Source organism: Epinephelus fuscoguttatus, linkage group LG15, assembly GCF_011397635.1.
Source record: "Epinephelus fuscoguttatus linkage group LG15, E.fuscoguttatus.final_Chr_v1".
In the NCBI taxonomy this organism is placed as follows: Eukaryota; Metazoa; Chordata; class Actinopteri; order Perciformes; family Serranidae; genus Epinephelus; species Epinephelus fuscoguttatus.
The window spans coordinates 37,615,598-37,628,492 of record NC_064766.1 but is presented as its reverse complement, the minus strand read 5'-3'; the positions used below and the strand labels follow the sequence as shown (position 1 = coordinate 37,628,492).

General features: G+C 38.7%; 1 protein-coding gene across 1 annotated transcript; it reads left to right on the top strand.

Moving 5' to 3' along the window:
* Nucleotides 1-305: 305 nt before the first annotated feature.
* On the top strand, nucleotides 306-10,496 carry cdk5 (cyclin-dependent kinase 5). The gene is made up of 12 exons (XM_049597645.1): nucleotides 306-581; nucleotides 921-1,009; nucleotides 1,104-1,171; nucleotides 1,321-1,381; nucleotides 1,461-1,517; nucleotides 1,666-1,761; nucleotides 1,913-1,987; nucleotides 5,833-5,929; nucleotides 7,665-7,736; nucleotides 7,929-7,987; nucleotides 8,789-8,869; nucleotides 9,130-10,496. Exons 1-12 carry the CDS (start codon nucleotides 545-547, stop codon nucleotides 9,214-9,216), a joined length of 879 nt encoding a protein of 292 aa, XP_049453602.1. The 5' UTR covers nucleotides 306-544; the 3' UTR covers nucleotides 9,217-10,496.
* Nucleotides 10,497-12,895: the final 2,399 nt, after the last annotated feature.

Here is a 12,895-nt window from a genome sequence, read left to right as displayed (position 1 = left end):
TACATTAACATATAGCCTGACAGCCTCCTAGTGGAATCCATTTTCAGTGTAAGATTAGATTACAAATGATCAATTTAAGTAAGGGAAACACATTTAAGATATCACATAGTCCTGTACAGTTGCTTACACACATCCCTCACATTGTTATCTTTGACTAAAGTGGGTCAATGTGAAGAGTCTGAGGAGAACTGTAAATGTGGACCAGTTTACCCTCTGCACACAGCCATTTTGATCTTTTTAAAACCTAACTCTGCAACAAAACCAGGCACAAACAGAGAACTGCTTCTGCTTCTAATCATGAGAAAGACACTGCTGCATTCTGCTATGTTTGTTGAGCCTGGTCTGGTTTTTCGAGACAGTTGCAGTTCAACTTTTGGCCTCTAGATGACCAACAAGACGAGCTTGGCTGCAGACCGACCAGGAGCAATTGAGTGCAGATAGCTTCAAGCTAACGCTAGCTATCACAACATTATTTACCCCAGTTTGGGGCTTTAATCAGTCATTGGTTTGCTAGCTCGCCCAGGGCTGGCTTCACTGGCCAAACATGCAGAAATATGAAAAGCTTGAAAAAATCGGAGAGGGTAAGTTTCATACGCTTTTGATAAAGTTACGTTAATATTAGCTAGCCTGGTTTGCTAACCTAGCATTCTTGTAGTTGAGTAGCTAGCTAACGTTAGCTATATTGTGAGCTTTGTGCCTACGTTAACTCATTCCCTAGTTAACCATATACAAAGCTGTGTGTACGGGTTTTTCTTACACGAGTATGTGTTTGTGACAAGATCTGTCAGAAGATGTATGCCTGCCTGCTTTTACGATATTAACGCAAGCTAGGTAGCTAAGAAGCTAGCTAGCTAGCTACCGTTGCTATGCCATTCATCAATACGATAACTGATTTAACTAATCGTTATTATGCTCCGTAGGAACGTACGGGACAGTTTTCAAGGCCAAAAACAGAGAAACCCACGAAATTGTGGCTTTGAAGAGGGTCAGGTTGGACGACGACGACGAGGTATGTTTTCAAAACAACCTAATTCTTATTTCAGTATTTGCTAGCAAGCTGTTAGCATGCTAGTGCTAATCACTCTGGGTGTCATCTCTCTCAGGGGGTGCCAAGTTCAGCTCTGAGAGAAATCTGTCTCCTGAAGGAACTAAAGCATAAAAACATAGTCAGGTCAGTCTGCTGCCCAAACTGTGTCACCTGTTGTCATGTGAGAGACAGGTAGCGTGTCACTGTCTGTCAGAGGAGTTAAAATGCTGAGCAGGTTGCATTTAAGCAGGATGTCAACAACCATCAACTTAAAGCTGTTCTGTCTCCTGCAGACTACATGATGTTTTGCACAGTGACAAGAAGTTAACCTTGGTTTTTGAATATTGCGATCAGGTGAGAGAGAGTCATCATAAACATACAGTTTGTTTTATTGTGTGCTGTCTGAGGCTAATGTGTCTCTTATCATATGCAGGATTTGAAGAAGTATTTTGACAGCTGCAATGGGGACCTAGATCCTGAAACTGTGAAGGTGAGAGTTTAACCAAGGACAGCATGCCTGCTCAAACGCATACTGTATGAACAGCTTGGTTTGTTGAGAGCATCATCTTTAGCCTCTGGTTGTCATGTCTGTACATCTCATGAAACTTTGAATTAACCGCTTTTTCCCTTCGATGCAGTCATTCATGTATCAGCTGTTGAAAGGCCTGGCCTTCTGTCACAGTCGAAACGTTCTTCACAGAGATCTGAAGCCACAGAATCTCCTCATAAACAGAGTGAGTGTTCAGGTGCATTTGGACTTTGTCTTAAAGGCTGAAGAAGCTACAGACTTGAAATCAGTAACGGCATGCGTGACATGTAAAGCTAAATCTGACGGACTGTAGAGGCTATGGTTTATGATCTGTTCACTTGTGTCTCTGTGTATAGAACGGGGAGTTGAAGCTGGCCGACTTTGGGTTGGCTCGAGCCTTTGGCATACCTGTGAGGTGTTACTCTGCAGAGGTAGGTTGTACATTGTCATTATCATATCAGATCTTTAATTTTTGAATTTGTAATCGTGCGTGAAATTGCAGAGATTTTTGGCACATTCAATATCAAAAGAAAAATCAAGAGAGTTGCAGTACATGTCACACTACAACCAACATTCAGTAGACTCTATTATGCACTTTTGTTGGCTTTACAGCTTATACACTTTACATTTATTACTCTGCTACTTCTCGTCTTATCTTGTCGTCATTTTTGAGCAATCTGTGGCACACGAATTTCCTTTGGGATGAATAAAGGTCTGTATTATCTCATGTTATGCAGTCTTAGCACTGTAGTTTGGTATTTTGAGTGCCGAGAAAAAAAGTTGAGACCAATCTATGAGCTCTCAGTTCGTCATTCCGCAGCAATGCCATCCTGCTATCAGGAGTTGCCGCCATATCAGGGCAGTGCAAAGCGGCAGCAATGAGCTAGTCAGTGGGATACACACATGCACTTACAAAACAACAAACCACAGAGAAGCTCAGATCACAATAACACAGGAAGCGTGACCTTATTCTCTTCTCAGGAGGCCACTATAGCTTTACATAGCAAATAGTGATTTGCTGCTATATTCATGCTCTGAATGTCTCATACAGAACCGTTTCAGATTTTGTTTTAGCCCTGAATAACACAACTCTTACATTTCTTACATAAAAAGTAATATCAAAATATGGCAGATGTAACTAACAAACTGCAACAACAGATCCAGGCCCTCAACCACAGTGTTCCCTGTGTCTTTGAGGTTATTAAAAGCACTTATTTGTGTTATTATTTGTGTGAACAGTGTAAAGTTAAGTCATTAATTAATGATAGGAGAGAGTGGACCACACAGCAGCATGAACTTTAAGTTGTGTTTGGATTTTCTTTTGTTGCTGACGTTATCAGAGAGATGACAGGCAAGTCTCAGATAGGTTTAGTGGATTTGGTTGGCTGACCTAAGGGCCCGGCGCACCAATCTCATGAGGGGGCACTTGACCCAGGGTGACTACAACTGATCTGAAAATGTAATAAACAGAAAACCTTGAGGGGGACAGAGTTTGAAGCATTGAGGATTTGAAGTAAGGTCATTTTTAAAGGTCATTTCATTTCAGAGGATGTATTGCCCTGAGACTCTTCAAACTGGTTCAGCAAGAAGAAATAAATGATCCAACAGTTATTTCACACTATGTGGATATACTGTAATATGCAGTACAGGCAGCATGAATTAAACACACAGATTAAAGATCTTGATGACAGTAAAGGGATTTTGCTGAATCAATCCCGCCAGGTAAAATGATTCAGAGTGGAGTTCATCAGCATTCTTACTTTTTCTTACGGCCCTCTTCCACCAAATTAGGATCAGGATTCCTTGAAATGTTGGTGCTACTGAGCAAATCAGCCTGTGTTTCTGCTGGTTTATGGCAGAACCATCGCTGTTATGGGTGTGTCATCAGTGAAGGGTGTTTTTTTTTTTTTTTTTTGAACAATATTGTTATTGAGAGCAAGGCATATGTAGACAGTTATACAAAAAGATAATATTTTTTGATTTTTCACGGAACACATAAAAATATAACCCCCACCCTAAAACATCCAGTGCATCCCAATCTAAGTAAATTAAATAAGTAACTAAATGAATACATAAAAGTTATGATATTGATGGGTTAAGATATCATTCAACAGATATGAATAGTGAAACAAAGAAAAAAGGAAGGATAAAGTGGAGGTAGCTAGTTCGAAAATAAAGCTTGAGAATAAATGAGGAGGCTGCGTTTGCTGTGCGACATCATGCAACATCCCTCAGGATCTAGTAATCATGAATTTATGAGTTGTCAGGGAGGGTTGGAAGTTTGTTAATAAAAGACATTACTGGGTTCCAGGTGGAATAGAAGAGGTCTCTCGACCCTCTAAGTGTATATTTGATCATTTCTAGGCTTAAATGAAGCATAAGGTCATTCATCCATAAGGAGGTGCTGGGTGGTTTGGGGGATTTCCAATGTAACAAAATCCTTCTGCGTGCAAGTAGAGTTGTAAATGCTATAATGTCCTTATGTTTATTGATAATCTGCTGGTCAGCAGGCACTATGCCGAAGATGGCAGAGTAGGCGTTAGGTTGCAAATTTATGGACAGTGCCTGTGAGAGAATTCTGAAGATTGCTGACCAGTAATCTGAGAGGGAAGAACAGGACCAGAACATGTGTGTTAATGTTGTAGAGGCAATATGACATCTGCTGCAATTCTCATCCACCTCGGGATAAATTCTGGCCAGCCTAGACTTGGAGAGATGGGTTCGGTGCAAGACTTTAAACTGAATTACACCTAGCCTAGCACATGAAGTAGTTCCATTAACTCTCTTCAGAGCTTCAGTCCAGGATTCCTCAGGTATTGCATCCCCAAGCTCCTCCTCCCATTTCCCTTTAATTTTATTGAGAGAGGTGTCTCCGAGAGATGATATGTTGGAATAGATTCTTGAAATGAAGCCTTTTCGATTGGAGGGAATTTGGAGGATATCATCCATAGCACTAGGGTGAGGTACATTGGGGAAGTTTGGATCTAGATTTTGCATAAAATATCGGACCTGGAAATATTGAAAACGGCTTGAGCCGGGGAGGTTGAATTTTTCGCTTTTCAAATTGTAGACTATGACACGGCATGGTGCTGCAGTGGTTAGCACTGTCGCCTCACAGCAAGAGGGTTCCTGGTTCGAACCATTGGGGTGGGGGAGCCCATCTGTGTGGAGTCTGCATGTTCTCCCCGTGTCAGCGTGGGTTTCCTCCAGGTGCTCCAGCTTCCTCCCACAGTCCAAAGACATGCAGGTTAATTGGTGACTCTAAATTGTCCGTAGGTGTGAATGTGAGTGTGAATGGTTGTCTGTCTCTATGTGTCAGCCCTGTGATAGTCTGGTGACCTGTCCAGGGTGTACCCTGCCTCTCACCCTGTGTCAGCTGGGATAGGCTCCAGCTTCCCTGCGACCCCAGGGGATAAGCGGTCACGGACTAGAATTAATGAACAACACGCCCGCTGCTCTTTTTGATTCCGAATTTATTTTTTGGTCACAATGCTATGAATGGTTCAATAAAACATCTCCCACAACCTTACAGGTGGGTGGAGGCTGTGGAAAACAGGGCTCCAGGATGTGCTGCACACAGTGTGATTTCATATATTTTTAAAAAAGCTATTAGCACAAAGTTATCTTTTTCGTACGTTTTTTGAACATTGTAAATAAGAAATCAACACTGCAGATGGTCATGACTCAATATGTGATGTATTCATCACTTACCAGCTTAAAGCACATTCACGTTATTCCGGTTTTGAAGGATCCACAAATTTAACTTTCTCTGTGAAAATGACTCATGAAAAGTTAGCAGTGATTCTGTAGCAGGTGGTCATTGTATCATTAGCATCTGTACTGAAATGAACTTTTAAACTTTTCAAGTTGAAACACAAGCACTTCATTCAGCCCACACAGTCTCTCTGGGAAATGAAACTTTTTTTTTTTGTTAGGATTTAATTTTGTTCTTTTTACTCCTGTTCCGTCAGCACACTTCACCAAACGCATTTTCATATAACCCAAAAAAATGTCTCTCAAACACTCGACACCTGACAAAGCAGCAGTTTGTTAAAATTGTCAAAAAGGTGTAATGGAAACCAGATGGCTGATGAAAGTTCAACATTTAGTGTTAGTGAAAATCTCTTTGTGGAATCAGTGTCGGTACAAAATAACACCCACCCCGGGCAACGGTCATTACACTGAATGCCTGAACAATTATGTTAGCACCAGTTTGGCTGGATAATTGGAGTGATTGGGTCGAATTCTTACACTGAACTCTGTGATTTGTGTGTAGGTGGTGACATTGTGGTACCGACCTCCCGATGTGCTGTTTGGTGCTAAACTTTATTCTACCTCAATTGACATGTGGTCTGCTGGATGCATATTTGCAGGTTTGTATGTGATTATTGACATAAATGTGGACATAAGTCACTCTGTTATTGTCTTTTTTTACGTTGTTTTGTTAACAAGTGTAACTAGAATACTTAAACAGCTAATTTAAAAAAAAATCATAATTGATAGGGTGCTTTAAATGTACAACACACTCTGCAGGATTTTCCTAAGAAGCGATGTACAGACTCGTAGAAAAGGAGTCCCTCTCAGTCATCACTTACGACCCACTAGAAGTGTGTGGCAGTGTATTTATCTGCAGAGACTCTGTCCTCTGCCTTTATTTTTATTTTGTTCTTATTTAGCTGAATTTGGGACACTCCTGGGCACAGCATGCAGGTGAGGTCAGGACTTTATAAAAAGTTAGAGACCTGTGCTACAAAGCCAGTTTAACTTACCCAGGATATCTTTTCTTATCTGGTTTGACCAACCCTAACATTGTCCGTCTGATAACTGGTACTACAAAGCTGGTGATCAGCTAGTTCAGTCAACTTTGGGTTTTCCTGTCGTGCGTTCATGTAAAAGGTGCGGGGCTATTAATTAGGAGCGACAACATCAGGACCATGAATGAAGTAGGCTGCTTCGTATCATATGAAACCATTCTGAAAGTGCCGGGGACTGCGAGACAGTAAAATACCAACGGCGCGGGATCTGAACAATGTCCTGTAATCTTATAATGTAGAAACACTGAAAATACTATCCAAAAATTCACCGTCCCCCGAGACTTAAATCACATGCAGGTATCAGGCCTATGTGACACAGTAAAGGGCAGAAAAGTAGCCTCATTAATAACTGATGAGGTCTGTCTGACCTAAATGTTGCATTTATAATAACGAGAGATGATTAACAGTGTGTGGATTATGTTAATAATAAAAAATCTGTTTTATCCCAGTTCTCATCACACAGGTGTTCCATTTTATTTTGAGCTCGCAGTAATGAATCACAGTGGAAAAGTAGCAGCACTTTCAGCGATCACTGCAAACTAAACTAAACTTTGCCAAGTTAAAATCCTGTTAAAATCATGTGTGTAGTGCTGTAAGAAGTGATCTCTGTGTTTGTTGGAAGCTCTGTTTTAAAACCAGCTGAAACAATGAAATGATTCTACTGACCTATAGCAACATAAAGGCTCCTCTTTTGTACCTGAGACTCCATTTGTCTGTGTCAGGGGTTAGAGGTCGGGGTGTTTACAGGCTGTGATCTGACACTCTGACGTAAAGTCAGCACAAGTTGCCACGGTGATTTAGCCCGCTAAAAAGAGCACCAGCTTCGAAGTATTGAAAACCCAGAGTTAACCCTTAAGTTACCTCGCTAACTCCAAATCCTGCTTTGTAGTACAGGCCTCAGGTACCAGACTGTTAAGCAGCACGCATTCAGGAGGAAGCTGTGAAAATCAGTTACAATGCCGAAGCCCTACAGCAAATATAGCAAAGTAAAACACCTAGCACAGAAAACTTGATCGAGACTGAATCCAGGGTGGGTTTCACTTTTGCTAGTGATACTGTTTACAGACAGTAACTAACGATTCCTGAATAGTGAGCCATTTAATCACTACAGTGGTTAAATATTGTCAACAAGGTTCAGTGTCTTGTCTGTGTAGTGGGGCAATGACGCACTATGGAAATAAGTACTTTAAACTTAATGTTGTTCTATAGTATGTAGGTTGTTTTTTGACAGAATCAAATGAAGCCAGATATAAGATATGAATTATATGTGACTCTGACTCCATGTCTCATTCAGAGCTGGCCAACGCTGGAAGGCCTTTATTCCCCGGGAACGACGTGGACGACCAGTTGAAAAGAATCTTCAGATATCTTTTTTTAATAGTTGTCGGTATCGACAGCTTGTGTCTCCTGCTCACACAGTCTGGTATGCGGGACTCACACTTTGTTCAGACAGAACTATTGATCTACTATGTGATGAATGATTTACAAACGGATAGTCTTGACAGGTCGGACACACCTCTCTGCTGCAAAAAAGTTTTTCTTTAACCACTCGGCACATTGTTGGGTACACCAACTGAAGAGCAGTGGCAGACGATGACGAAACTCCCAGATTACAAGGTAACTGATTGGTGTAATTTGTTTTGTTCGACACATAGTGGATGGAGTATAGAGAATGTGGAGGTACGTCAGGCTGTGTGGGTCTGCGGCGTGCAGTACCGCGCCCGCCCCACCTGCACTTACGACCAATTACTACCACAACCTGATTTGAGCTGCTGACACAAAATGCATGGACGGATCGTGAGCTGTTCCTACATAAATGACGCAAACCTTAAATGTATATTTTAAGGAAGGTAATTCAGAAATGTACTTATTCTCATAATATTGAGCAACACCGCTGCACTGTTACCGTAAAGCGGCTCTCTTCCAGATGGTGCAGAAGACAGAGCTGACACACACAGTAGTGAGTCAGAGGATTAAATGGTTAAAACATGACATTAAATTATGATTATTCTCATTTTATTTAAATGTATTCATCATCCAACACCCACGATCTGACCTGTGTGTCCTTTTTTTCCACCCTAAACTGACCCGTATATTAAATTAGGACAAATTACCACCTACAGATCACCTTTTTTGTGGGTCAGCCGCCGCCAGGTACCCATGAGTAGCCATCTCTGTGAGGAACACGCTCTGTTATCTCTAATCCAAACTTTTGCTGCCATGTCATATAGATCTGTGTTGTTTATCTTGATTAGTTCGTCCAAATATCGTGGCTCGACCAGCATAGGTGGCACAGGTAACACAGCACAATCCTCACAAGATGGCGCCTCCAGCCAACACAGCGTGACGTCAGCTTCACATTCTCTGTACTTTGTATGTTACCAAACTATTCTTTACTGCTTCTCTTCTCATCTGCAGCCATATCCCATGTATCCAGCCACCACCTCACTGGTGAATGTGGTCCCCAAACTAAGTAGCACAGGACGGGATCTACTCCAGGTACTTTCAACTTCTATACCGTTAAATGTTAAGAGTTAATTTGTCTGCATGCATTCGTTCATGGACTCAAATATCAAAATACATTTTACTTTGATGGTGAATAAAATGTTTCTTATTTCTGTCTTTTTTTAAGTGTTGATGCAAAAAGTTCAGTAACTTAAGTTAAATTAATTTATCAGTAAACACTAATATACAGTTTTGGTTGCAGTAAATTTGATGTTGCCGTTCACTTATGTAAATGTTTCTTTGATCTCACCCAGAACCTGTTAAAATGTAATCCCGTCCAGAGGATCTCTGCAGAAGAGGCCTTGCAGCACCCTTACTTTGCTGATTTCTGCCCACCCTAAATGCTAAATGGCCTCTCGCTGAACCTCCGCCGCCAGAATCAATCATCCTTCACTCTGTTGGGTCATTAGGACCGGTCCCAACAAGGCAAATCCCTCACCAGTTTTCAAACACTCCCCTGCATCTCATTCTGTCGTGCCTCTGTGTGGAACAAAGTCCTGGTGGCTCTGCAAGGTTTTAGGTTCTTTTAAGTTGCAAGCCTGTTTAATTTGGTACATACACGCCTCCCAGTTAATTAGCACTAGCGTGGGAGGGTGCGGTATGTGTCGCATTGAATAAATTGTCTACCTGTGGAAACGGCTGAGAACAAAACACCCCTCTGCTCCAAAAGACTTTAATTAACATGCTGTTTATTTCTCACGTTTAAGTGGTTCGTCATGAATGAAAGACGGCCCTTTGAATCTGCGGTCGTCTCATTTGGGGAATTCATTTTGTTTACCTAAAACTTAAAGTGCTGGCACATACTGCATCAGCTCTGACATTATGGTCTCTGGTCCTGTTGTGGTGTGTTTTGCCACTTTGCTTCCATTAATAGAAGTCTTACCTTTGGTGGAGAGAGTGTTGAGTTTTGATGCCAATACCAATATTAATATTTCAGAGATTAGAAAATGTGATCTTGATATATTGGCCATAAAAACAAAGCATAAACTTGTTTTATTATTATGAGCATCACTTCAATTTGGTTTTTAAAGCATTGTGATTTGGCTGTAGCTCCTCATGAGCTGCGATAAATGCTGGAGCTGACACTGATACATGTGTGAGAAGTTAATGCCCAGTTATATATTGGCTCTAGAGGAGACCACAGGTTCCTGAGACAGCTGATGCTCCAGTGTTCCTATTTCAAATATATTCAAATTTCAAATTAAATTGCTCATTTGTCGGTTTTAGAACCTCAAGTGAGCAATTAATCTGAACATTTAAAAGGCTGAATTTGTCTAGTGTCTTTTCAGGATAACATGCTGATTTTGTTTTACAAGCCTGTAAATTCCAAATTTCAGAGGAATTTTTTTGGATATAAATACTGTATGTAATTTGGTACTAATTTATTATTTTTTTCAAGGAATTACTCCCTTTAAACCTTTTGTACACACTTAAAAAGTGTTCACTCGTTACTAGGAACTTTTTACACAGGTTTAATTTTTTATTTTTATTTATAATAAGAAAAAATACACCTATGTTAATACTAATACATTATTCATTTATTATTGGACTTTTTTTTCCTTCAGTTTTTGCAAAATTTAAAATAAAAGTAAATAATGAAACCTGCCTAAATAGTTAAAATACTCACTTGTTATTTTGAAAATTTTGCATAGGTTTATGTTTTATTGAAAATAAAAAATAAACAATTACACCTGTGTAAATAATTATTCACTTGTTGGAAAGTTTTTACACAGGTTTAATTTTTTATTTATATTTATAATAAAAAAAAAAGGTGTAGATACTAAATTATTCACTTATTACTGGACTTTTTTTTTTTTTTTTTTTACATTTTTTTTTCATTTAAAATAGAAATAAATAAAATCTGTGTAAATACTTAGAAATTACTCACTTATTTGGAAAATTTTGCAAAGGTTTATTTTTTTATTAAAATAAAAATAAATAATTAAACCTGTGTAAATAATTATTCACTTATTATTGGAAAGTTTTTACACAGGTTCATTCTTTATTTAAAATAAGAATTAATAATTAAACCTTTGTAAATACTTATAAATTATTCACTTATTGGAAAGCTTACACAGGTTTATTTTTTATTTAAATTAAATGTAAATCATTAAACCTGTGAACATAAAATACTATAATAATAAATTACATTCTCATCATTGGAAACTTCATCCTCCATATGAACTAAATCTGTCTGTACATAAATTAAAACAGTTCATCTGCTTTGCACTAAAAGACTCTGGAGGTTACACTAGCAATTAATTAGAAATTAGTAATTAAAAGTATACCAGTTGAACACAGTCTCTATTTTCCCTCTAATTATTACCAAATTACATACTTCTTTCCTGGAGATTAAAAGGCAATTACAGACCTGTAAAATACGCTGTCGTATCATGACCTATTTTACATTTCAGACCGGAACAGAAAACACACTTACACATCCCAACATTACAATTCTTTGTCCCACTACCTATTACAAGATTGTATAATAGCACGGGAAGCTAATTTATAATTTTCTTTTTTCTCAGGCTTTATTATGTCCCCTTTTTTATTTGTCTTTTGTGCACTTTGTAAGTTTTATTTTAAATCGTTTAGGTCTCACTATAATAAATATGTTGAACACTGACAGCCAGGATTATAGACGGTTATCAATAAATGGGCCAATACACACATATATATGTATATTGTATATGTTAATGACTAGTGGACCATTAGTGACACATTACTTTTTTTTTTTTTTTTTTTTTTTTTTACATCATCTTTAACATAATTATACTAATGTCTTTTAGCTTTTCTGAAATGCTTTTGTATTTGTTAAATTAGAGATGAAAGAATCCAGGTAATCCACTGATAATCTGTATTTTCATATAATGATTGTTTTGCACCATTAGCTGTTTCCATTCTGGTTACTTATCATATTAACATGGTTAACAGCTCGCAGTGTTATTTTACTCCAGATTGTTACAACGCTACTTATCCCATAAAAGCCTACATGATGAGTTGTGTTTGAAGTAGCTGTGTTAATAGGGGGATGATTTGTTTTCATTTTGCCGATGTAAGACAAGATAATGGATGCATGTATTTATTAATGATGGAATGTCTGCTCATTTGTTTTTGCATTCATTTTAAATGTAGCACAGCTTCATTTGGTACAGGAACTCTCCTTTTGAATGATTTCATGTTACTCAGATCTAAAGCATTTAGCAGGCTCTTTTTAGGATTTAAAATGTTTGAAGGTTGTGTGTGTGTGGATTAAGTTATAATGAAAAAAAGAACAAAAGCATTTGCTCTCAGTATTTCATTATCTCGTGATGACAGGAGGTTTCAGACAAACTGCTCTAGAGTTACTTTATACAGCTTCAGTTTTACCTTTGAATGAAGAGTGGATTTTGCACTTTGCTTTTGTTAGTGATTATTTCTGTGTATATTTCAGCCAATAAGACTCCGTATTCAGTAAAGTGGACACAAATACATGTTTGCTTTTGAGATTAAAATTTCATCCTTGACTTTAAACACAGTAGTTGACAAAATGTCACCACAAGGTTCGTCCCTTTAGGAGCTGTTGTGGAGCTTTCGATCATATCCACGACAGCTGAGCAAACTCAGTCTGCTGAGAGTGTGTGTGGTGTGATGTGATTGACAGCTCCCAAACAGCCACCTTAATAGACCTTGTGGTGAGATTTGAAAATTATTTAACAGCCTGCTCATTTCTAGGTCACCTTGACTATTTCAGCATTTTGGGCGAAACTAGTAATAGTAAATACAATCGTGATTCCAAAAAAGTTGGGATGTTGTGTAAAACATGAATAAAAACAGAACGCAATGATTTGCAAATCGTTTCTGACCTATATTCAACTCAACACAGTACAAAGACAAACTCATTCAGAATTTGATGCCTGAAAAGTTGGACCAGGAGCTCAGCAAAGTTTAGGAATGCTCAAAAAACACCTGGAACATTCAGGTAAACAGGTTAATTGGTATCATGATTGGGTATGAAAGGGGCATCCTCGAAAGGCTCAG

Coding starts and splice junctions, on each gene's coding strand:
- cdk5 (XM_049597645.1), top strand. CDS start 545: ATGCAGAAATATGAAAAGCTTGAAAAAATCGGAGAGG. Junction 1,988..5,832: donor TGAGGTGTTACTCTGCAGAG/GTAGGTTGTACA, acceptor ATTTGTGTGTAG/GTGGTGACATTGTGGTACCG. Junction 7,737..7,928: donor GTTGAAAAGAATCTTCAGAT/ATCTTTTTTTAA, acceptor CACTCGGCACAT/TGTTGGGTACACCAACTGAA.